Below are 27,907 nucleotides of genomic sequence, written 5' to 3'. Positions count from 1 at the left end.
TAACAATTTTAAATAGTCCCTGGAGCAAGAAATGGTGATATGAGCTAGGTGTTGTTGTATAAAGGCACTGTATTTGTTACTCACCACATGTACTAGAATTTCTTATATCAAGTTGCTGGATATGGTGGTGTCATATAGTGTATATGGGGTATATTTCATAGTGTTTTTATTTTTGCGAATTTAGTGAGTCATGCAATGTTTGTGAGATCAACAACACTTCAAGATATTGCCTCCTGTTCCACAAATGTGATGTATATCGTCCCCCAAGGTAGGAAGTTGCCAATGTTCTCTTGAGAAGGGATTATATATCTTTCTTATTACAAAAATGTGCATCTTTTATTGCATATTCAGCAGACCACATAGGATATTGCCTTACAAGTACCATTTATTAATGACTCTTGTAAAATAATTACTTAGCATTTACAATACACCAAGTTCTATGGCAATGTGCTATGACCCAATAAGAGCTCCTCTCTGTAAGGATAAAATGTTTTTGTTTTCTAATTCCGTTTTTTCGTTATTGTCAGAACTGGGCACATTTTTTGTTTACTTGTCCAAAGCACCTATAGAGATCAAGATTATCTTTCTCTAAAAAAAAACCAAAAAAAAAAAACACCAAAAAAACACTTCGTCTGTTGAGAATGAAGAGGGTGTTAAGTTGTCTCGAACACTATGGGTTTTGTGACAACTTAACGCCCTTATCATTCTCAACCGACGATGTCTTGCAGGTACAGTGACTGTCCATTACTTTGCAACCACTATACAATATCGTATGTGTGTAAAAAAAAAAAAAAAAAAAAAAAAAAGGATTACAGTGCGACCCTCCGCAATTGTAACTTCAAGAGTAGAGAGTCAATCCAAATACAATTTCAGGGTGTGAAACTGTAACTTATTAACCACATGTTGTAGAAAACCCATCCGATTTCCTTCAGAGGTCAAAGAGAAATGAGGAGTTTTGTAGAGCATGTCAGGAATCCCTTCCCTCCAAGTTCTGTCCATAGTGTTCACACATTATGCAGTTCCAAGAGCATCAAAGTGTTAAACTTAGAATAATCAGACCCACGACATGCTTTACAACGATCCACATTTCTCTGTGACCACTTAACCAAGCTGAATGGGGTTTTCTGCAAGCTATAGCTAAGATGTTACATTTTAAGTCCTTGAAGTAGCATTTAGACAGTTTAATGATATTTGAAGTTACCAATGCGAAAATCCGATTGTAAATTCTTTTGGGATATACTGTAAGGGTTGAAATCCTGGTGAAGTGGTCAAACACACAAAATCCGGCTGATATCTGCAAGAATCTCTAGAAGTGAAGGAAGCAGATTAACACAAAGAAGAATAGAAAGAAGTACTAGGCAATATAATCAAACTACAATTTAATTGGCTGTCTCTCGTGTTTGTCTTCAAACATGTCGCACTCATATTTCAAGTCCACAAGGAATGCCATCCTGTCAATCATCGGATGTCCATTGTGGTCTAATTGGGCAGAGTGTCAAGTTGTTATGTTTAATGTTTAATCAGACCAGGGCAGTCTGCAAGTGGACATCAAGGACCGCGCAGGGTTTCCTGAGAACACTTTCCATAGTCTTGTGCATTTGCCATTATTTGAGATAGATAGATAGATAGATAGATAGATAGATAGATAGATAGATAGATACATGTAGATAGATAGATAGATAGATAGATACAATAGTAGATACAGTGTAGATAGATAGATAGATAGATACAACGTAGATAGATAGATAGATCGTCAGCTCCAGCTCGTAACCGAGCATTGGATTCATCGGCTGATATTTATGTCGAATGTGACTTTGGAGTCTAAAGCCGATGGTGAAGAGACATATGCACTTTTTGCACGAGAGGGACATTTTAGATAGATACATATGTAGGTAGATTGATAGATGGATTGATAGATAGATTGTAAGATAGATTGAGAGAGAGAGAGAGTCAGTTTTGTCTGTAGCAATGATTCTTCATTGTTGCATTATTAACTTTATGACATTAATTCCCTCATTCATCTCCCACCTCCATTATCAAGCATTCTTCCATTCTGTATTGTGCTACAATGAAACCAACAATGTCTCAGCTGTGTGTGAAAGAAACATTCAGCTACCTTCATCTCAAGCATTCAAGCAAACTCACCCTCTCTGTAACCGAATGTAGGCAGTGATTCTTCCACGTCCATCCCCTGCCTAGTCTTGTCACAAGTTTGTGATCTGTTGTCCAACTCACAAAAACTTCATGCTTGATAACCCGTTGAGGACTAGTTGATTTTGCTATAACACACATTTCCCATAGACACCTGCTCAAGTGTACTCAGGACTAGTCTTCAACGGGTTAAATCTTATATGATTGAAAATTGCATATATTGTAGTTTTGTTCTGTATCAATTGACATGACTGTGTTGAATATTTCATGCCTCGTTGAATAAAGCAATTGTGTTCACGAATCTTAGAGGTGCATGACTTAATTTTTGTCACAGGGAATATTGACTGTGCATGTTAATACGATGCTACAAGTTTTTATGTGACTGTATGTGATGAATTTACAAATATACTGATTAGGCATGGAGAGTAATTCATTGTCTGAAACTTATTTAAGATATGGATAGAGCAATGCCAACGTGATTAATATTCTAAAGCCCAGGGAATTGCTTTTGTTGTTGTTTTTGAATAATTCATGGGAGTCGTTATTTTTTCTTTGCTGTTTTATGTCAGTTGTGCCTTCTTGAATGTGATTTTTTTTTCCTTCATATTTTGTTCTATATATGTTTGAAACTTATTTTGCATCTTGTCGTCATTTTGTTACAAGCACCATGCTTTGTTTTGCCAATCAATAGTGGCAAGAATCTGACTTCTGCAAGTGATAGCCTAGACAATTACTACTACTCCTGCATGTATCAATTTTTTTTTTCTTTTCAGTCAAGGGCAACTGTATTACTGCACATGTCTTAAGTAAGATAGTCAGGGACGTACAATGTATAAAAGAACAAATGGTATTTGGTAGATTCTTTGCCAATAGAGAGCAGCCCGCCGTTTGTAAAATTTACTAACTTTGTAACACAATTACTGACTGCAAGCCAATAAAACTTAAAAGCAGCGCAATGACCAAAAGTATGGAAAGGTAAGCTTGGTGCTAGTAGAAATATTTCAAAAATGGTCGGTGAAGCTCTGATGAAAGTGAATAATTTCTTCACACCTGCGTTTGTAAAGGTTTTGGGTTGTTTGAGCTATGCGTATCAATCAGTTGCTCATTGGCAATTGTGTTAGAATGGATTAATCCTGTTTCTTAAATACTCAAGGACGGTACTAAACATATTTTGTAGGACCCCCAAGGTCACGCTACTACTATAGAGTCACGTGTAGAAAAAATTAACAAAGTGTTTTGTCGTGGAGATTTTTTTTTGTTTTTTTTTATCAGATTGCTTAAATGATCAAATATATTTTATGTTGCTTGGTTTGTAACACTGTGGGTTGTTTGGAAAGTTTTACCCCAAAATTTGAATGTGCCTTTCGTGAGAGAATGTTTCCTTTTAAAGCATAAAAGAGGCGTTCCTGACAAGTTTTATTTTGAAATGGTGAAATGCAATCACCATCAGAAAAAGACATAAAATTGTTCTTTGCATGTAAAAAAAAAAGAAAAAAGAAAGGAATCAGGGTGCTTGGGTCAAGCTAACGGGCAGCTTGCTCACTGACTTAACAATTTGTTTAATAGTCCACAAATCATCACAATGTTGTGTGGTGATATACTAAAAGGAAAGTTGTAGTAAGTAAGGGTGCACAACTGGTTAGAAACATCACAAAGAACACTCCAGCTCTGTACTGACCTATAAGATTTAAACCTACAATTAGATAAGATGGGTGGGTAGTGAATGTGTGCTAATGGAGTACAGAGTAATAGAGGCAGAAATCTCAAAGATATGGGGTCACTTTTCATCATTTTTTTTTTGTCTAAGGTTTATCAAAGTTGTAACTTTAATATCGTTGCAAAAATGAATGTTTCATTTGGATGTAAATGTTTGGTATTAAGTATTGTTCATAAGTTGTTGAAATGTGTCTCATGGTCTCCATTCTTTCACCTTATTTGTCCACGTCAACACTTTGAATTTTATTTTTCATAATATTTTTCTCTAAAAGTTCAGATAATTTATTTGTTGTACAACTTTTTGTTGGATCCAGGGAGTTCACATATTAATTCTGTGTCTGTTGTGTGAATTTTTCCCACAGCTCCCCTTAGACCAACCAATTCCTGTCCGCCGGGCAACATTGCGGAACTTAAGAGGGCCTTCGAGAAATTTGGAATCAGAGAGGAGTCGAGCGCATAGCCAATGAAAACCTGACACCCTGCCCCCAACCAGTGGGATGTGGAACTTGTTAAGTGACCCGTTGATGTTCAAACTGGATTATAATATAATTTTTATCTCGACGGGAAAGCAAAGCTGGTTGTGAATGTAGCGAGTGCAGCTAAGTGGCAGATGTTCGAATGTTGCCTAAAAATGTTTGGCTGGTGCAAGGAGGTGTTATCGAGAAAGGATTCATACGAGGTGTCCATGGAAACGACACCATACTTGGTCTTCCACAGAGAGTTAGCCCTCCGCCAAGGGGCTGGACACAAGAGGGGCGAAATCAAGGGATCGTGTCTTTAAATACGCAGCTAATTAACCTCAGTCTTTCCCGTGACAAAACATGAAGGATGATGCGCGTAGCATCACGGACAACTTATGATCCTATGCAAAGAAATCAAAGCTTTGTTTACAATGTGTGACAAAGATGCCGGCCAACACATAGCTTGTTACAAATTAGCAGACAACAACAAAACCACAGTCTTTTTGACGAATTTTGCTTAGCTTTTCTGGGAAGCCCATGGTTACTTTTTTTTCTTTTTTCTTTTTCTCTTGCTTCTTCTTCTTTGAAAAAGCCTGCATCAAGTAATCCAGTTTGTGAGTGACATAAGGGTTGTCAGAAAGGGAGGATTTGGAGCATTTTTTTTCATTTTGCTGCAAATCCGTATGTGCTGAGATGACCAGCTGAAGTGGTGCTTGAAGTTGACTCTGAGCAGCGAGCGATGCGTCGAGTAATTTATGATGACAGACTCTCACCGCTGACAACAAGAGAGAATGATCTATATGAAAAAGGTTGTGTAGCTGCGGTGTAGTTGATCCCAGCTTGAATTTAAAGCTTTCAGTCACATTACAGAAATGTGTAAGATTGATTCTAGAAATTCATGTGATATTTTGTATACAAAGTAGCTGTGTGAAGAGAGTGCCTTAGTTTTGACACGCAATCGTATTGTCTTAATCTAGTTTTGATACGCAATTGTATTGTCTTAATCTAGTTTTGATACACAATTGTATTGTCTTGATTATGACAAGACTTTTATTCATTGATTTTAGTTGTGGGTGTGTCAAATGATATCAATATTACCCCTACGCATGAATATATGATCCAGATTCATTGAGACATCCCTTATCATTGGGAGACTACAGGGATGCCAATGTTTGGTACTATTGCAGTGGCACAAATTTTCAGTAACATTAGTGGATATGAACCACAAATCTCAAATTCTGGTATCCCCCCAAATTCCACTGTATACCATAAGATGGGTTATAGGTGATTAATTTGCCCATATAAGAAATTTTGTCTATGCATGACCAAGCTATAAACTTTGTGGTTTGTGAAATAGTATGCATCTCATCATTGACTGGCATTATCTTAAATCCACCCTCCGTTGGTCCCTTTATGGAGGTTTGCGAAGCCTGCACCTGCAAAACTTGATTACTTTTCACAGATTTGGATTAGTGTGTGCTGGCAGTTTTTGAGGGCTAGTATTTCTTGCATCGCTCCTTCAAGTGTATTTGATTGAAACACTCTCAAGGAGAACAGATTGCAGTAGGGAAGGAAGTGTGATAGTATGAGCTTTTGAAAATGATGCAGCAGGAACCATGGCCATGCTGTATGCAGTGCGTGGTTGCCGCAAAAGTCTGTGTCAAGTTTTGATAGGGGAAGGCTCATGGTCAGTGTGAGCTTGTATTGAGTCTCACCATGCAGAGAAAGATGGAGAATGGAAGTGAAAGTGACATGCGAGTGTCAAGCATCCGCCAGTGATCGCTACAAGAGAGATTTATGGGAAATGCCAGGGTATTGCAGTGTGGTGTGTTTTTCTCTCAGTTCTCAAGAGTGACGACCATCCATACACAAAATGTTTTGGCCCTTGAATGAAAGCCAGTCTTCTGTGATGCTATTAAAGATGGTCACTGCATTCTGCATAACTGTCATCATATTTAGGTATATAATAGATAAAGATCACTTATGTAAAACAATTTCTAAAAGATTCCTTGAACAGTCCAGCACTTCAAGTATTATCAAGTTCTTCAAACTGAAGTGAATCCATCATGATGAAAGGTAGTTACATACCAAGGAAACATTCCAGAACATTCTGTGTATTGTCAACATTTGACACTCACGAAACCAGTAGGTTTCATTTGAATGTGAGGAAATGGTGCGTCAGGAATTCAAAGACAGTGAAAAAATTCAAAGATTACTAAGGAAACATTTTTCTAATTCCCAATGGTAAACCAGAAAGCAGTTTGTCGAAACACTTGAAAACCTGCTATCCCATTCCTGTGCCACTTGCCCACCACATTCCCATTGTCATTCTGAAAGACACACATCCATGATACTACTTTAACACACTTGACATTCTTCCCTATCTCCAGACAGCCCCAGGTCAATTATCAACAATGCTAAGAGGGTTTACGCTGGTGGTGATTACACCTCCTCTACCTTTAATGACAATAGATAGCCTGGAGCTTCCCAGGCAAATGCTTGGGATCGCTTGAAGCAAAATTTAAGTCCATTATTACCTCATCTTTCATGGCCAGGTGATGTCCGTATGTACCATCGGCACTGCATAATGCTTCTTGAAGTGTCTGAGATAAAATTTAGCAGGCGTGAAATGTGCTTTGACAATTACCTGCGAGTGTGAGAATTTTGAGATGTTAAATCCATTTACTCCCCAGGAGGAAAAGACATTATCCAAAGAGTGCACAAGTGATGCATGTTTTTCTTTCCCCATTCATTTCACTTTTATCAACCCATTGAATAGTCCGAAGTATACTCAGGCAGGTCTCTGTGGAAAGTGTGTGTTATAGCAAAATGAGTTTGTCCTCAACGGGTTAACAGTTCATTTTACTGTAGTTCATTTGGGAGAGAAAGCAATATTTGGACTGTTTACACACGCCTCTGGGAACTGAACATGTTTCCAACATCTGGGACTATGGAGTGCCGTTTTGTGACACAAGTCGATCTTTGAATGAGCTAAACAGACTTATTTGAAATGTACATTAACAGAGGTCTACACCATGTTGGCTCTAATGGAAAGAGCAGGTTGGAAGCTTGTCTGAGTTGTGCAGAGCTGCCAAGTTTCCCTAATTATGCAGGAAACTTAAAAAAAAAAAAAACACTATCTCTTCATATCTGTAGATAAGAGAGTTTAATAATCTCCCTGATTCAGGAATTATTTTTTGCCCTTTGAGATGCACACATTACACAAGTATCTTCCTGATTGTTCTGGGAAATCTAAATTTTGTCGAGTGAATGTTGGTGACAGTGGTCATGTAAGCACATTCTCTGGTATTTCCATGGAAATTCCCCTCACAAAATTCCTCCAGTGATTCAATAGAATAAGATATAATGTTAGTAGCAGCTGTGTAAGTTTATGTATTTGTAGCCCGCTACTTAAGAAGAAAGCAAAAGAATGCAAGCACTATTAACTTCATCTGAAAAACCATCTTAAACATGTAGCAGTAGCAGTCTTCTAATCTTTATTTCACAGTGGTCAGAGAGAAAATATCCAGCTCATTTGTTCAATAAAATTTAGTCAAATACTTTTTATGCCTCCGCCACGAAGTGTCGCCGGAGGCATATGTTTCTGGGTTGTCCGTCTGTCCTTCCATCCGTCCTTCCGTCCGTCCTTCCGTCTGTCCGTAATCAATTTTTGTGGACAGCGTAACTAAAAAACTGTTTGAGGTGTCCTAATGAAACTTAACATGTATGTGTATGAGTGGGTGAAGTTGTGCCTATCAACTTTTGGGTGCACATGCTCAAGGTCGAAGTTCAAAAGGTCAAGGTCAAATACTCAAAATGTAACTATTTCCCCCATATCTATGCAATGCCTGAAGGTATTTTCCTGAAACTTAGTGTATATATTTACTACTAAATGGGGATTCTTCAGAGAGAGTTTTGGGTCATGAGGTTAAAGGTCAAAAGTCAAACGTCAAGTGAAAATATTTAAATTTCACTGTTTTTCTCCATATCTCGCAAATGGTTCAAGGTATCTTCATGGAACTTAGTACATATGCATGTACTGACTGTTAGTGATTATGTAGGAAATTTGGGGTCATGGGTCAAAGGTCAAGGTCAACTCCTTAAAATGTCAATTTTATTGTATTTATGCAATGCCTACAGGATTTTTCTTGAAACAGAATATATACCTGTCTTACCTAATAGAGATTCTCTTGGAAGTTTCTTGCCAAAAAATCAAAGGTCAAGTGAAAGTGCTAAATTTCACTTCTTCCACCATATCTCGAAAGTGACTCAAGGTATCATCATGAAACTTAGTGATTATCTATGCATATTCTACCTAACAGTGATTGTCTTGGGAATTTTAGGATCATAGGGTCAAAGGTCAAGGGACAAAGGCCAGGTTAAAATCATGACGCAAATCTCTCGTTTGAAGAGGCTACACCCCAGTAAATAATGCCAGTGTATACCTTGGCAATCAATGACTTAAAAACCAAAGATATAAAACACCTGTTTCTTGACCCTGGCCTAATCTAAGCATCAGTCATCGCCACAGCGCCACAGGGGAGGGGGGGGGGGGGCACCGCGAGAGGAGGAGATTGTTTTGGTTTTGGCATGGGCTATGTAGCTCCATGGTGCGTGTGTGTGTACGTGTGTGTGTGAGTGTAGACATTCAGCGTATGCAGACAGAGCATGCCTGTACTAGCAATGCTCTCCTTCTTATTCCTGTATTTTCGTTATTTACGGGTCAATTTTTTTCGTTCGAAATGTAAAATGGATGACCATAGAATTTCTCAATAGAATATAAAATTGAAAACTTTAAAAAGGATAGAGAAAATTGAGTTCACTTTGAATGGTCTGCCACAGGCAGATATCCTTATCATGCTCTTACGTAATACGACAGCTGCTGGAGTCATCAAACCCTGGCTTGGCCTCCAGGTTTGTCACGCCGAGCAGAAAGTTTATTTGCAATGGACAAGTACTTCGACTCCCAACTCTCAAACGACAAATAAACGCACCCCACTTTGGAAAAATCCGGCTGGGGTCTCGCCTCAAACGAGAGATTGACGGCATGCTAAAATTTTACTATTTGATACTGAAATTACACTTTTTTTCCATACTTTGAAATTACTGAATGCATAAACTTAATAAAAGGTCAAAAGTTAAGTAAAAATCTCCAAATCCCCAAATACCTGCACTCTTAAACAATGTAGCCATTCATCCAATTATACCTAGTTCAAGGAAAGTGAACATTCAACACATTTGTGACAAGCCTCTCATTTTGATATTTGCCAAGATATTGTATTATTAGGAGAACCATGCATTATGGTGGAGGCATACCAGTCGCCATAGCGACACTTCTAGTCCATTACTGAAAGTTTAGACATCAAATTATTTGATGTACATGTTCTTAGTTTAAAGAAAAGAAAATAAGAAAAAATGGCTCCCAGAACCTTGGTCAACATGTGAGTATGCATTCTCAGATTTCTTCATTGTTTGATCTGCAACATGTTTTGTGGTTCAGATTAGCAACAAAATTGCTCTTTAAATCACATGTTCAAGTTTTCTATGCATTGGCAACGCCATTCAGAAGGTAGTATAGGCAAGCTCTGTTCAGGATATGTCTTCATAACCGAAACCATGCATGGGCTTCATACTTTCACACGTCCATTCAATGTAATGACATTGGACAGCCCTAGTAATGTGCAGCAAGTATTTTGTATTAGGACGCTGTGTACTGTACACTTTTGTTATTGGAGCACACAAAGGCATTCTACATGATATCCGAGATACCTTGGTGCAGTGTTACAGCCAACATATTGTTTTCCCTTCCTTCCAGACTATATTGTTTGTGGAGTTTTTGATTGTCGGGAAAGCAAGCTGCAAAGCAAATGTATCATGTGGCCATAAATGTAATTACAGTACTCTCCGCATAATCGGGTAGGCTCGGGCAGAGCGTTTCTTACCCAATTAAGCGGAGTACCCGATTAACAGAAGAACATGTCTCAGTCACAATTGACTCACACAATGTGTATTTAAATGCATTGTACACAGCACCAAACACCTACACTGTATGCTTGCACGGCACATTATACATACCTTACACTTGCTCAGTCACAAGCAATAATTTACACTCTTTTATGGACAAATATGTCTTCAGAAAACTTTGCCGTTTGACTATAGACTCCTCACTTACACGTAGGGGTTTTCCGAAATGAACACGTCTCTTTGTGTGCACTAGTCACGTAAAACGTCGGGTTACTTTTCAAGAAGTGACTGGGGAAAAGCAAAATTATGGAGCTGGTGCATGGCCTGATTTTCCTTGCAAACTTCTCGTATTGTGAATGTTGTTGCGGAGCAAGGGAGGGGCGCAAGTGTGTTCAACTCCTGTCTATCTATGCAATTGTGAGTGCCAGCTACATTTGTAATGTTCTTTACGTGTGGCAAGTCGGTACATGTATTGGTACATGTGTTTTCATGTTTAATCACTCCCCAAATGATCGGTCTTCTTTGCAAATTAAGCAGAGAATGCGATAAGCCGTGGAAAATTTGACATTCATGATATTCTTAAAGTGTTATATCTGCGATAAAATGTGGGTAGACATTAGATTAGAAGATAATTATTTACCCATTTATGCGGAGAGGCAACCTGATTATCAGGTAATTTTAATGTGCATTGGAACTGATTTTGACATTACTACCCATTTAAACTGAGTACCCGTTTAAGCGATACCCGATTACGCGGAGAGTACTGTATCTACTTTGCAGATGCTGCGTACAGCACTTACAGGTACAGATAAAAGAAAGAAAAAAAGAATTGCCAAACAATTAAAATGTGTAAAAAGAGAGAGAGAGAGATGTCAGAAAAGTGATTCCAGACACTCTCATCTCTAGGTCACTGGAATACTGTACTCGCCATATATTTCACGAGTCTAATTTTTTGCGAATCGAGAATTCCCGACGATTTCGTGAGTGGTTAAATTCACAATGTTGGAGTCCTGTACTCGAAAGGAGAAGAGTACATGCATACGTCACATTCACATCAGGATCAGAGTCAATGTTTTTGTGTGTTTTAATTTCGCGAATAGCACCTGACTTGCGAAATTCGCGAAAATAAATACCTCACGAAATATTTGGCGTATACAGTAGTCAATCTGGAGATTCCATCGTGTTATTATGGTTTCATGCCTGATTTATAATGCTCAGTTGTGAGTGTGCTAAGTGCATATTGACACATAATAAGCCTTGGGGGAATTTGGCAGAGATAATCAACATGTCATCTTTAAGTTGGCAACTCTGAATTTCACTGCTTATCATATACTGGAGAAAGATTAGTTGGATCTGGTTAAAGTTATTTAAATCTGTGCAAAAAGAGAAAGAAATAATTGAGTTTGCCAGCATGGGAGGGAAATGGGGACTTAGGAAATATGTTGCCAATTTAGGGATCAAATCTAGATTAAAATCTATTTACAGGAATATATTATCCAGGATTTTGAAATGGGGGGGGGGGGGGTGGGCAGCAGCAAGGAAGCAACTATATTGTGCCAGTCCATTGAAAATGTCCATTAAAAGAAAAAAAAAAACCTGGCAAAAATGGGGGGCATTCCTAGGTCGCTCCCCTCTGGATTCGCTAATGATTTGGAGACCTTTGAAAATACTATTATATATATATATATATATATATATATATATATATATATATATATATATATATATATATATATATATATATATATATATATATCGTCGATGGGGTGACAAGACCTCGTATCTCAAAAATGTCAAAAAATTTTTGTTTGGCTTAATGGTCAAATAATGGGTCAAGTGATGTCTTGGCCAAATCCCAACTGTCTTATTCCAAAAATGAAGCCACCATGACATGTCAAAGGAAAGGCTTTCCCATTCACTACAGTGCTTTGGCCGCCATGTTTTTTTGCTCTCCTGAACATTTGTCATTTTTGAGATACGAGGTCTTGTCACCCCAGCGACGATATACATGTATATGAATGACAAAAGTCAAAATTTACACAAATTTGCCAATGTGGGAAACGGGGACTTCAAAAATATGTTGCCAATTTAGGGATCAGATCAAGATTAATCAGTTCAGAGATCTTTGGAAATATTGTGACAGAAACAGACTATAATAAGAATGAAAAAGGCCTCAAATTAGATTATTCTCACAAATTTGATGCCACTCATAGACTTCCATCACTATTAAAAGTTTCAAGTTTCGTAGAAGGAGGTATTGCTGTGGTCAACATTATGCTCGGGAAGCATGATTGGTTTTTGAATGAGGTGAAGTAAAGTATATTCTTGTTTGTCTTTATCTACTTCATGGTGTTTTGATACGAGCACATTTCAAGATATTATTGCCTTGCCGTAATATGTGCCTTTCACGAATTCTGCATCTTGTGACGTGTGTAGAATTATGTGTCAAGTAGAAAAAAATGAATTGGCTTTGTGGATTTGCACTGATTTGATGTCACTGAGTGGGTTTGAGAGGGATCAGACTTTGAAGCTGACTTTTTCCTGCAGTCCTTTTCTATGCAAGCTACTCTAATAAGAACTTGTATCGCACTTTGATATTATTTTTACTGCTTTTCTTATGCCATTATGTTTGTCACAGAAATGAAAGAAAGAATTATATTTTTAACATGTCTTGTTGAAATGGGAGAAAAAATGTTTTCAGTCTTGCCAGTATCTGCAAAATGATTTGGTCAAGTTTGCATCCCTGTGAGTATGTCTGTTTGTGTGTGTGTGTATGTGTGTGTGTGTGTGTGAGAGAGAGAGAGAGAGAGAAAGATAGGTAGAGATGAAAGAGAGAGGAAAAAAAAGAGACAGACTGATGGATTTAGACAAAAACATAGATAACAGCCGAGCGGGTCCATGTATTATTGCCACTGATACTTTGACTACAAATCAGGGATCCTGTTCGCACACCTGCTATTGAAGTTGTCACAAATATTAAGAGTTTGCTGCTGACGTTCTGATTGAACTCATCATGAAAATCGTTAACAGAATTGGTTATTTCATCTGAATGCTTTGTGCAATCTTGTGAATTGCAACAGCTCGAGCTGTGGAAGAGTAATAAATCCCCAGTAAATCTGTAGAATGATGGAATAAGTGTAGACATGTCTGTAGAGGCAGATGAGATTTAGCTCAGTTGAAACAGAGATTGAGCACCACACTTAAAAAGTGTGAAGTCACTTTGAATAATGTCTCTCAAATCAACTTCTTGTTGCCTTTCCGTCACCGCCGAATGCCCTCCTCTCCAAAGTCAATCTGCGATTTAATGGTTCCTGAATTCCGTACCATGGTGAACTAAAGATAGAGCTGTACTGTAAAACCAGTAATATTTTGCAGCATGATATTCTCATAAATTGGGAGGCAATGGCCTGTTTTTGCAGCATAAAATTTTCGCAAATTGCTGCTGGCATTCAATGTAATAGCATAGACAAAACTTTTGTGTGCATTTTAATATCATGAATCTTCACTCGCAAAATTCGCAAAATTTCATGCACATGAAAATTTTTACAGTAGCTTATGGTGCCAAACCTGTGACATACACTGTAGTTACTGCTGCTAGGTTATTAATGTCCTCAACCTGTGTTGGCATGGTAACCCTAAGGACTCTGTAAGAAGTGGAGAATAGTGCATCACAGTCATATGATCGTTAAATGCTTGTGTCAGCATGGATATATTTTGTGAAGTAAGGCGTTTTTGGTAAGTATAATGTATGATGTGCTTTCAAGGCTAATAGATGAACATGTGAAGATAGACATTTGCCCCACCTTCAAGTATACCAGTACGAACTGAGATGTGTTTATGAGCAGAGACCTTGAGCCACGCCGTTTTACCTCCACAGTGAGACTATCAATGTGATACCATGCAAATCTTAACGTCGGGTTTAAAGGAGAATTCTGTACCACTTCAAAGTTAGTCTTAAAAGAAAGGTCAAGAATTTTGTATGTGCAAATGGGGAAAATTTGAACAAAATTGGATGAAAATTAGGGAAGTCATATAGAATTTCACTAATTGTTGCAAAATAGTTCTCAAACAGTTCTTATGAATATGCATATGAGTGAGCTGGATGTCATGAGCTCATAATTTTCCATTGATCAAGTCAAAAAGAAAATGGATGAAATATAATTTTTTTTCTCTACTTAAAGTATTAGCAATGTTATTCCTGTCTAAATAAGTTCACAATAATGATCAGTGAGATGTATTGAGGCTTTGAAATGATTGTGTTTGAACAACAAAAAAAAAAAACACCCCACAAACAACTGGATATTTCAAGAGTTTGTGTACAAACTTTAGGACAAGATGTGAGGTGATGACATCATCAACTCGCTCATTCACATATTCATATTGACTGTTCAAGGAGTGTTATGTGGAAAATAAGTGAAACTTCATGATATCATGACTTAAATAGTTTTCATCTTTTTTATCACCTTTTCATTGTTGTGCTTGTAAGATTTTACTTTTTCTTATCAGACTGATATTTAACTGTTCTGCATGGGAATTCCCCTTTAGTGAGTGATAGATGGTTTAGGTTTATAACTGATATTTGAGTGCATATATACATTTTTTTTCTTTGTTTTTTTTTTTACTTGATTTGCTACATACACAACATCATTTAGAAAAACGGAAAACAACAACAAACAGATATGATGGTCAGTTACCAAAGTAGAGTTTGCCAGTAAAACTTTTATGATGTTAACTAGACCATAACAATAAGATGTGAAAAGTGTTGTAATTTATGAGATCACTGAACATAATCTTGATGTGTAAATTGGTGTATGTATATTCTCAAGCATTGTACATGCTTTCATTTCAAAGTGTTGTGTAAAGAATCGAAGAGATTCAATTCTCAGCATCATTGTATTCAGAGCTCTGAAATTGGAGCATGTGATATACTTAAAACAAGTTTGTAGAATCCAGTCTGACTATGAATGTATGTATATATAGACCAGCAGATCTGAATCTCACTTAATAACACACTTGTATAGCAGTCTTGTTCCTTGTGTAAAGACACTAGACCACATGTCTGTGCAAGTCTCATCTTCATGTTTTCACCCATTGCTCTATAACAGTATTAACAAACAGAAATATGTACACATGGATTAAAAACACTGATGAAAAGTATGCACACTCCACCTCCACATACTATAGCAGGGTTTTACGTTTATACACGATTATTCTCCTTTTGTGCTTTGATATTACTGGTATGTTCATGTATGCCCATTGCAACAGGGTTTTGAGCATCACAAATGATGCTTTGGTGAGGGTATAATGGAATGAAGTTGCTAAAACTCGCATAATTTCTCGAGTGTCTAGATGAAGTGAATTATTTTGGCTCTTTTTATGTGCAGTTTAAGGGATATTAATGGTCAAACCTGTCTGAGAGGCCACCTGTGTATAGTGATCATTATGACAAGTCCCTTGGCATCAATTGCGTATTGAAGACATTGTGTACAGCAGCTACAAGTTTGTGTACCTCTCAGAGTCGGCTAATGGTCACTGAACCCTTTGTGTGTGCTTTGCATGCCTATGCATTGGTACAGAAAACTCCATAGCATTGTACACACTTTCCAAAGTCCCTGGCACAGAAGAGGTTAAGTTGTCTCCCATGTCCCATGGGCAATATAATGGCTGTGCATAGTGGCATCAGATTCCAGTTTGAGCCATATTTGTCATCATACTTAGTCTGTATATCTTCTGCCAAAGTTTCTGCATGGTACACAGCAGCCTTTATAGGATCAACCAAACTTGTCAGGTAGACTGAAAGAGAAACTAAAAATGCTGCACGATTTTACAGTCATTCATTCATGATATTGCCAGAGAATATCTGAAAACCTCGAATGACCTCTATATTAAAGCTCTGTTGGATGGCTATGTTTAAGGCACCGTTGAATTGTTTCCAGGTAAAAACAAAAAACAAAAAATCTGAAGAAAATCTGAGCAGTGTGATCCTGATCCTCTGATACTGTCTGAATAATTATGACGCTAAGAAAAAAAAAATGAGGTTTGAAATTAATGCTAAACATTTCCAAAAAGTGAAATTTTCTGTGAGGAACCATATTTACCATACTTGACTTTTTCTGTAGACAGTAGTGTTTGATAACTGCTAAACCCTATCAAAAAATGGATTATTAATGTGGTGATTTTTCATTGATCTGTTAATAGTGATGGCATAATACCCAAAATCTTTGTATGATGGAATAATTGTGTTTTTTTTTTTTATTTTAACATCATCATACAGTTCAGTCAGAGATGTATGTTTGACAGTTGTTGAAATTGAAATTGAGCATGTATGATGTGAAACAGTGTTTATGAGTGTAAGACTGTGGAATGAGTATTTTTCAATCTGAACTGTGTCAATTTTATACATCAGAAATGTTTGTATTTTTTTCCTGCTTTTTAACAGAGCAACTCATGTATTCAATCACTCTTTCAACTCTTGTGAACTCTTCTGTTGTGCAAAATCTTGAACTTTGTGACATGGGTGTGATGGTCTGTTTTCCTCAACTTTTCACCCTTTGCAAATTGATATCTTGCAAAAAAAATTATTGCCGCAATAACGGTAACTATGTGAACCCTGTTTTTATATATGTGTCTCCAGTGTGGAATGAAGGCATTCCAATTGCACGGTGGTGATTTAATCTGAAGACATGAAAGGTTCCATGACGGTACACATTTTTTAATGTGTAGATAAGTTTGTTTGTAGGTTTGTGATATATGTGAAAATGTCAAAATTGTTATCAGTGTATGTGTGGGATTTGTTTTTCCTGAACAGTGGTGGACCAAATTTTAATGCAGTAGTTTGATCAAGGCTATGACGATATTGTATTTGAATCACTTTCAAAAACTGAGACCAATTATGTTCATTTTTTTTCTTTCACTTGTATTCACCAGTTATGTAGTACATGTATTTAGCAACATGACCAACTATATATATGCTGTAATAATCAATGTTTTGTTATTATCATTCCCTTATAATAATATTTTTAAAAAAAGAAAGAAAGAAAGTGACTGTAAGATCATCAATGGTAGATTTCTTGTTTTCACTAATGCTGCCGCTCTTCTGTGGTCACAATAATTTACCGTTACTCGTATGGGCATGTGTATCTTCTCCTGGAATTTGTAATCTGTGTAAGATAAGTACAGTACTTATATCCAGAATTTATCTCATAGAACAAGGAGCAAAGAAGTAAGAAAGAAAGGACTTAACTGAGAAATGACATATACTGTATGAATAAAGTGGAATACTTGTTCAAAAAGCAATGTGTGAATGTGTGAAGCATTGGTTTACTGGTTACTAAAAGAACATTTTCCTATGAAACTGTATTTTTGATTTTATAGAAAGCAAGCAGTTGTGGTATTGTTTTTTTTTTTTCTTACAAACAAAATATTCATAAGTATATTTAAAAAGAAGAGAAATAGAGGTTGAGTGTGTAGGCATTATTTTGCCTGAACTCTGCTATTTGATAATGAAATTTAAAATGTTTAACTGGAAAGCATCCATTTTAATAATCTCTTCAGTTGCACATCAGAATCATGGTAAACATACAGATTCAACATTTTTTTCTTTCAAATACTATTAATTCATTTCCATTCAAACAATATAAAGAAATAGCAGTCGATTTGACGTTGCTATACCTCATCACAAAAAAGTTCCTTTAGTTTGTCGCGTAAATCCGCTCTTGAATATGGAAATGACTGTATTGTAACGAGATGACGTCCGTCATTCCTCCCCTTACCCCCCCCCCCAACACACACACAACACACACACACCCACACAAAGTTTTGTTCATTATGTCATACTCACTCCCCCTTCCCACTTCAGTAGTGTGCAAGGACACAAGTGTTAAAGGCATAATTTACCATTTGCAGATGAAACAAAAACCCAGCATTAGTGCTTTAAAATAGTTCTAAAATGTGAGTCGGGGATAGAAACAACCACTGTAAAAATTTGAATCTGTATAATCGACGTTAAGTCTTGTTAAATACACAAAATGTGAACAATAGTTATAATAAGACTAAACTGTCTACAGTTACGGTTTATTGAGAAAAACACTGATATCTCCTTATATTTTAGGCTTCATTGCAAAAATTTTATATGGTAGGATGTTTTGTGACACAACAGACCTACACATATGCATCAAATGTGATATCTTGAACATTTTTGAAATCACTGCTACCAAAGGTAAACAGGGTCTTTAAAGTTCATATGTCCCTTTTGCAACGCTAAAAATCACATTTCTTTTCATGAAGCTGGTATATATTATAGAGGTAGGTACATTGTAATTCAGACCTTTCCTCAGAATAATAAAACTGGAAACTTCTCTGTGATATAGGGGGAAAACAGGAATATAGATTTTCAGTGAATTTTCCATCGGGACCCAGAAAAAAATTCCATCCGTTATTCTCGGTACAAAAGGGGAGTGTGTTCTTGAATGGCACGAGTTTAGTTTTTCATTTCTTGTATAAATACTTTGATATGTATTACTGAAAGCTTTCATACAAATAAAAAAAATATAATACATTGGCATACATTATCTTCCAACCATGCAAAATTTTGTGATGTTTGCTAAAATGATACAACCTTCAAAGGGCTCTTTACCAGAAACACTTTAGTGCCATGGCGTTCAGTCTGATGTAGCCCTGAGAACTGATCTTCAGCAGCAGACGCAACTAAACAGACGGTTAAGACCCCCCCCCCCCCAAGAAAAAATAAAATAATAATAACAAAAGAAAGACTGTTGTGACAGTTTCTAATGGTAAATTCTGTTCGAGAGTGAAACTGCATACTTCCGAGTGTCCAAGCTATTAGCCATTTCCACCCACCCCACCCCCACATCTTACTTTCTATATATATATATGTAAGGTCTCTCCCAAGGCAATTCTTTCTCCCCCCCCCCCCCTTTTTGTATCTGCCAATTCTATTGTACATCTATACCAGGAAGTATTTATTACATTTCTTTGACATGAGCAAAGTTGACAGGGTCAAAGGCACTGGTCATGCATTACTCTTGATACATTCAAATCATTCCTGTTTCACTGGACAATCAACTGGTTTGATGCATTTTTTGTAGAAAAATTTTAATCATGACACCCATACATTAATGCCCATGTTGTTCTCCTGCCACTCTGCTTCTAGATGTATGTTATTACAAATGTGATACTGCAAGTTTACATATCAATCTTGTAGAAAGTTGACTTCATTATTCTACATGCAGGATTTAATTGGGGGAAGAAAAGGCTGAAGATGAATAGCTGTACCTACACTGTTCTCTTGCACTAGCACACATACCTACAATGAGCGTAGTGTGTGAAAATTTGCATCTCTGTTTTTGTATCGGTTTGTTGTGTACATTATCCTTTTATCCATCATGCCCCTTTCAAAATGCACATGGACATTTCTGGGGGGCATTTCATGAAGCGTTTTGTCAAACATTTTGTCTGACAAACTGTTGAAAGCTACTGAAATCCTTGCATCTGATTGGCTGAGAGCAAATTTGTCCGAGAACTTTGTCAGACAAAATGCTTCATGAAATGCCCCCCTGGTTTTACAGTATATGATTACCTGTGCTGCTTCACTGGATGACAAAGGGATTAGTAAACTGTTCTTGTCATTGTGATTTAAAGTGTATCTTTGGTCAAAAAATATTTTTTGATATGTGTAAGAGCTACATTTCAGTAACCTACAGTGTATTACACCAAGAATCAGAAGAAAACTAGAAATGTCACTACAGCGACTGGTTATACCCCCGCCAAACAACATTTCATAAGCTTTGGTCAAAACAACATTTCATAAGCTTTGGTCAAAAAACTGAGGAAGTAGTTAAATCCGCAAGATCTTTCCTTGATCTTCTGCCATTAATATGCCGTTACCATGGCAACGTACTTTCGGGTACTGTTGAAAAATGCGTCTTGCACATCTACAACCAAAGGCACACATCTGTACCAAGTTTCATGGAAATTGGGCAAAAACTGAGGAAGTAGTTTGCAACACAAAATTTTCCATCATTTTGGCTCATAATATGTGAGCGTGTTACCATGGCAACATACTTTTTGTAACTGTCAAGAAATGTGTCATGCTGACCTATATCCTAAGACAAACATTCAATATGAATTCCATGAGAATTGGAAGAACACTGATGAAGCAGTTTTGCCATGAAGCATTTTGCCCTATATTTTACCAATAACATGCCGTTACCATGGCAACACACTTTTTGCCACTGCGGAAATACAACTGTACCTAATTTCATAAAAATTGATCAAAAACTGTGGGAGGAGTTCGCGACGCAAGATTTGTACCCATTTTTGCCCATAATATGCCGTTACCATGGCAACGTACTTTTGGGTACTGTCAAAAAATACGTCTTGCACATCTACAACCCAAGGCACACATCTGTGCCAAGTTTTATGGGAATCGGTTGAAAACTGAGGAAGTAGTTCGCGACGCAAGATTTGTACCCATTTTTGCCCATAATATGCCGTTACCATGGCAACGTACTTTTGGGTACTGTCAAAAAATACGTCTTGCACATCTACAACCCAAGGCACACATCTGTGCCAAGTTTTATGGGAATCGGTTGAAAACTGAGGAAGTAGTTCGCGACGCAAGATTTGTACCCATTTTTGCCCATAATATGCCGTTACCATGGCAACGTACTTTTGGGTACTGTCAAAAAATACGTCTTGCACATCTACAACCCAAGGCACACATCTGTGCCAAGTTTTATGGGAATCGGTTGAAAACTGAGGAAGTAGTTCGCGACGCAAGATTTGTACCCATTTTTGCCCATAATATGCCGTTACCATGGCAACATACTTTTGGGTACTGTCAAAAAATACGTCTTGCACATCTACAACCCAAGGCACACATCTGTGCCAAGTTTTATGGGAATCGGTTGAAAACTGAGGAAGTAGTTCGCGACGCAAGATTTGCAAGGGACCGACCGCCCGACCGACCGACCGCCCGACCGACCGACCGACCGCCCGACCGTCCGCTGATTCCTATATACCCCCTTCAAACTTTGTTTGGCGGGGGTATAAAAAATCAATATTATCAAAGAAAAATACATTTAAAGTTATAAACATACCACTAAAGCCAATGGGTCTGAAGAAAACTATAACTTTGCTATTGTTCCCAGGCTGCCTAATCTCTTGCTGGTTCCTGAGAACAAAAGAAAGTTGATAGTCTTTCCTTTCAGACTCACTGATTTAGTTCTTATTTTTATATGTAACAATTTTTACTGATTGTTGGTGCAACATATTACTAAAATACATCTCTTTCACATATCAAAAAATATTTTTTGACCAAAGATACACTTTAAACTGTAATTGTCACACAGCCATGGAAACATTCATCAGATGGAATTTAGACTAGCAGTTTTATTATGAGGTGGATGGAATATGCAAAGAGAATTTAGATACACCTCTACTATGACAATATGGTGAGCCCAGCAACACTTTGCACATTCATTTCTTCATGCTAATTGCACACAATATTAAGACCTGTGGTAAAGACACATGCAATAGTCGTGCCAATGATGCCGACCCCTCGTGGTTCCCCCTAAGTGACTACGGTAGCAATAGTCAGTAAAAGTTATCAACAAGGCAAATTGTGCCATATGCTAGAAGAAGAAGAGTCATGCCTGCACAGAAAATTATACAGTACCACTGAACATATGCATCATGAGGAATCTATGAAAGTAATCAAATGTCCTTTCAACTTTACTAGGAATAACACTTCACTCCTACAAAAGCAAAAACAAAATCATGTTTGCGGTTTGCATCAAATGTTATGCCAATAAAACCACATGCACACTCTAAAAGCGAAATGTACAGGCTACAGAAAGCTTATCTCGATAAACACTTCAAGCAAGCAAATGTGACCCCTTGGCTTTTCTGTTCTGCAGAGAACTGGTATTAAAATAATCTCCTCTTCTGAGAAAACAATACATGACACTGAGAGATTCATTTCATTAACTTCATGAGAACAATATTGCAGAGGACATGCCTCATATGCTTTGTGTAATGCCTCATGTAAACTAGAAAAATATACTCAAAATTTCTTACAAAAATTATTTTAAGAATCTAATGCATTATTGTAGGAAAGATATAAAATGTTCTGATCACAAAGTACATCGATTATTACAGTTAGTACTGACAATTAATTTACTTATCCTTCAAATAATACACATACTTTCACTGTTTCGCTGATAACCGGATAAAAAACAGGGCATTCAGACACATGGCAAGATTGTGAACAACTTTAGATAGCAATACAGTCTGTATATTTTGCATAAAATGACAAGGGAAAAAGACTTTATGCCATACACTTATATGACATTTGTAGAATCACTGTTTGTTAACAAAGAAAATGATACTTTAGACACCTTATTAAAGGGGTCGTACAGTTTTCGTTGAGACCTAAATTCAGGTTTCTAACATTTTTTTGGCGAGATAATGAGAAACCTCTTATGAAATATGAAAGAGCATATAATTCTATGAGGAATTCAACATTTATTTGATGAAAATTGGTTTTGAAATGGCCGAGATATCCAAGAAAGAGCGATTCCAATAAAGTGTGGGACCCACACTTCATAACGATTGCTTTGTTTTTCTTTGTTTTTGGATGTTTCAGTCATTCCAAACCCGATTTTCATCAAATAAAATTTCAATTCCTCTTAAAATGGTATGCTCTGTACTATATCATAGGTGTTTTCTTGGTATCTCGCAAAAAGTTAAAAGCCCAATTCTCATCTCCAACAATACTGGATCATCCCTTTAAGAGAATTATTTGTCATGTTGGAATGATCAGCTTCCAATAATCATTAAACTTTCAAAACTGCTTAAACTGCAATTCTATTCATTTCATTTTCATGGTACAAAGTAATCACACCTTTAATGTTGTCTGGAAGAAAAGGGCAGTAACAAATCAAACACTTATATCATGTTTTATTTGGCTCTTCATTGGCAAATACAGAGTTTGTGAGACAGATCCCCCACCCCCTCATTCACAGAAAAATCAGGGGCTACAAAGATATCCCCTTGCACACCAGCAAACACTGTATAGGACATTTCAATGCATTTCTAATTTTGCAACATAATCTCCAGAGGCAAATCACATAGATCCATGCATGGATTTACTGGAAAACATAATACATTTGAAGCATGAAATTTTCACAAATTGGATCTAATGGCCTTTTTCGCAGCATGAAATTTCTGCCACTTGTCACTGGCATTTAATGCTCAATAGTATAGACAAGAATAATTATCATACTTATCGCATGCATTTTGATTTTGCAAATCTTGGCTCTTGAATGATTCGTGAAATTAAAATGCATACCAACATTCCTTGTTTTACAGTATGTGATGAAATGAAAGAAATACTTCATTGTGGATTTATCAGTGATGTCTGCATTCCAAGAAAAAGGTCAAATGACAAGAGTGAAGTGTGATTAGAAGTCATCAATACGAGTCCACTTTAACAGCACATGTATCAGTTTAGATATTGAAAGCATCGTCAAACCCGTCAAGAAAGACCACTCCATGTGAAACAAAATGGCTCTTTTCTGAAAGATTATTACAATTATTACAGTGAAAAGGTAGGAATCAGTGAACAAGTCTGCATGTGTGTCATCTACATTTTGGTGCTTTTTTCTTACTTTCTTTGCCCACACAAGAAAGACCACCGTCTGCTAGGCCATTGACTATAGGCCTATGACATTCATTAACTGAATTAAAGGTATAGATACACAATTACCAGAATTTTCTGTTCATTCAGATTGCGTTATGTACCCAGTTTTTGAAATCTTCAGATAAGAAAGAGTCTGCCTCATGTCAGAATCATCAGTATCAATTCCAAGACGGCAGCTGGAGAAAACACGGATGAGTAATTAAAGCCCTCTTCTTCAAAGACAGCTGCGATATGCAGCTACTAGACATTCTCGGGGTCCCTCATAAGGTTGATGTTTAGTTATTCAATAGGGATGTGGAAATGTACAGGTACAGCTGCAGGTAGTGATATTGAAACCCCTTTGTATGACATCTTTCACAACAGATAAATCTTCACTTCCAGGTATGCAGGTCCAGTCTCTAACCATTAAACACCAGTGACACCTTGGCAGTGCTTCAAGTTTGAAAAATGTGAGCTACATGGCTCAACATGCAACCCGGGTCTCTATGGTGTTGAATAAATAAAGCTATAATAAAAAGATGGGTTGAAAATAGATACTTGATGCTTTACAAAAAGAAAACAAAAAGTGCCCATTTTATAATCCTTGGCATTTTCCCCTGCATGATGGAAGTGTTTAATAGAAACCATTTAGTTCATGGTATTATTTGTTTATAGATCTGTTGACTGTGATTGTATAATGTAAAAACTTTGTGTGGTGGAGTATTTTTTTTTTTCATGCATTACAACATCATCATACATGTCATAGGGCAAAATTTGATTTTCAAAATTCAGCCACCGTAATAATAACAATGAATTAAATAAAGGGCATTTCAATGTATACTGTGCAGCGACTTTGACAATTACTCTATTGCGCATTACAAAGTAATGTGCAGTAGAATAACACTAAATGAAGCCATTGAGCTTTCAAAAGACTACGCCTCCTGAGTCATTGTATCGGAAGATATGACGTACTTTATCACTTACTTCCATTACTGCTTATTTCATTAAGTTTACATTAACTTAGTCATTTGACTCGCCCCTACTTCAGGGACTCAAAGACTGGGATGATGCGTAGGTTGCAATACAATTCATTTCGCAATGTGCTTGATTAATACTTCATGCGATCCGTTACAATTATGAAACCATTTACTACCCTATCAAAAGCTGAGACATGGAAGGGACTCTCACAAGCAAATGCACTCCAAATGAAACATGCAATGTACTTCATGGAACCACAGACAGCTGGATTACAATTCATTATTCCAAAGGTTCATTATTCCTACAGTCATAGGGTTAATTAATCTGAAAATGTAATAAGGTTAAACTTTGCAATTCCAAAGGTTCGTTAATCTGAAGATAAAAATAAGATTTATTACTCCAGAGATTAGTTAGTCCAAAAACAAACAAGGTTTGTATTTCCAAAGGTTCGTTTGTACACACCTTCTTTTCATTTTTGGGATGAATAAACCTTATTTTGCTTTTGGATTAACAAATCTTTGGAATAAAGAACGTATTTCATTTTTCAGATTAACAAACACTCAGAATACCAAACCTTATTTCATGCTCAGATTATCGAACCTTAGATCATTTTCATAATAATGAACGTCTAGAATAACACCACAAATGTTCGGATTAACAAACCCCTTTTTCATTTTCACATTGACAAACCCTACACTTCATTTCAGGATTAAGAAACATCTATCTGTACTTATGGTGAATTTGTGTTTTGGAATAATGAATCTTCAAAATAGTGAACCTTACTTCATTTTTGGATAAGTCAACCCTTGGAATGGTGAACATCTCCTTACAGCTAGCTGTATGGCTTTTGCCAATCGGGGCACTTGGGGGCAAAATCTGTTCGCAATAATGAGAGTTCTTTATATCTCTGTTTGTTACATTGTGATTCGTCTGTATATGTGCAAGTGTACATAGAAACATACTGTCAATCAAGGCTAGACATTTACCTTCTCTGGTGGCCCATTTGGGCCACTTGAGTCTTTGAATCTGAAATTTTGGAGGCCTGTTTAATTGGGCCACTTAAGTCTTTGAATCTAAAATTTTGGTGGCCCAAAAAGGAAATGCAGTTATACGAAATAAACAGAAACATAACAATCCATTTTGAATCTTACGTAGCTGCCTGATTGGGCCACCAAAAGATAGATTTGGTGGCCCCAAACCAATTTTTTAGTGGCCCTGGGCAACCAGGTCACCGCTTATGTCAAGCCCTGCACTATATGCACATTGACACCATCCCCACTTTGACTACATTATATATACACACATACAAAACACAAAATAACAGGCAAGGAATATGCCTTTGTGTTTGAAATACAACATTTACCGTTGTATATAACATGCTCATTTTTTCCCCAGTGTAGGATTGGAAGCCGTCTGATTAAACTACTCTGGCATGATATTACCATACAATGGCATCTCAGACCAGTCATTCACATCTAAAGGCCACTGCACACTATATGACTTTGCCACGATTTACTGCGCTGGTCATAAGGGTAAGATCACCAGTCTTGTCAGTTTCCAGTCGTGTGAATGGGTCGCGGAGCAAGTTGTAGAGATTTCACATGTCAAATTTTCAAAACCGGTCATGGACTGACAACCAATCACAGTACAGTATATGTACTGATGCTATAAATGCAGTTGTGATCCAGACTGTGCAGTCTGATCGCATAGTGTCTAGTGACGAGTTGTGCGACCGGTCATGGTGCCCGGTTTGCCTCAAGATTCGTGCGACTGGTTTGATCGTATAGTGTGTGGCGGGCTTTTAGAGATCACTGACCTTTGGAAAAAAGAAAAGTCATAAGCAGAGAGAAATGAAAAGTGCTCATGACAGCGACTGTCATATGTATCAAAATTAATCTTTTTATGAAAGGTATAGACTGAGACAATTTTGATGCTCTTTAAACTGTAAATTGTATTTGTCAAAATGATGCTGTCTTTGGTTTTGGGAAGGATGCAATAACAAATCACGATATTTCTTCATGTCAACATATTGCAAACTTATTCTACCCTGCAAAAAAAAAATAAATGTAGGAATGAAGGCAAGCAAAATGCATAATACTTATGCTTAAAAAAAATGGAACCTTACCATTTACTGCAACAATTTCATGGAGTCCCACCTCAAGATTCTGAATTGCAATTCACTTTTTAATTTTTCTTCATATTCAACCATTTTTAATGAACAGAAAAGAAGTAAATGGACTTATTTAGGTAATTTTAGAAATACAGGAGAGGAAGCTCCCGCTACAACAAACACGATTAAAATGAAATTTCATTATAATCAAGATCTTGTTACAACGAAGGAAAAATCAAGTTTGATAGGCATAATCATAAGTCTATGATGTAAAATTTCAAATTGGTTATGACAGAATTTGAATACTCATACGCTGTTATTTTCGCATACAGATATTTTTGCAAATGAGGTCATAGACATTTTCACGAGATGTTGTTTTCGCGAACTGATGCCGCCATGAACGTAAACGCACTATCACCCAAGTGCATTGAGACATTTTCGCGCATTGTCAAATTCGTGATCCAACTGTGATTCGTGAAATTCGCAAAATTTAAACCCTCGCAAAAATAAGAGCTTATACAGTATAATGGGGGAAAAAAAACCTGCTGGGTCCGAGGACTTCATTACAATGGAGTTGCCTGTATCAGCAATACCTTGTTAGTAAAGCTCTCTATTTTCCAATACTTTGACTCTCTACTCTGTCTGATTCTTAGCTACATCATGTACCTGTGTAACGACATTTTCACTAGACCAGTTATATGAGTGTGGGAAGGATTAAACTTTAACACTGGGCCTTACAATGCTGATTGGCTTTCTGCACATGATAATTCACCTTCCAGGGACAAATGTTGAACTACAATTGTGCAACTGACCGTTTATATTTAA

The 27,907-nt window shown here is 37.0% G+C and overlaps 1 protein-coding gene across 1 annotated transcript in view; it reads left to right on the top strand.

The window, feature by feature from the left end:
- Nucleotides 1–4,380, top strand: part of LOC140230761 (uncharacterized) — an 81,313-nt gene extending 76,933 nt beyond the window's left edge. Inside the window, exon 12 of the mRNA XM_072310900.1 lies at nucleotides 4,230–4,380. Coding sequence (XP_072167001.1) covers nucleotides 4,230–4,327 — 98 coding nt within the window. The 3' untranslated portion in view covers nucleotides 4,328–4,380. The remainder of the gene's footprint in view (nucleotides 1–4,229) is intronic.
- The last annotated feature ends 23,527 nt before the right edge of the window (nucleotides 4,381–27,907 follow it).

Source organism: Diadema setosum, chromosome 7, assembly GCF_964275005.1.
Source record: "Diadema setosum chromosome 7, eeDiaSeto1, whole genome shotgun sequence".
In the NCBI taxonomy this organism is placed as follows: domain Eukaryota; kingdom Metazoa; phylum Echinodermata; class Echinoidea; order Diadematoida; family Diadematidae; genus Diadema; species Diadema setosum.
Note: the sequence above shows the minus strand (reverse complement) of the source record. Positions and strands in the feature narration are given on the sequence as shown.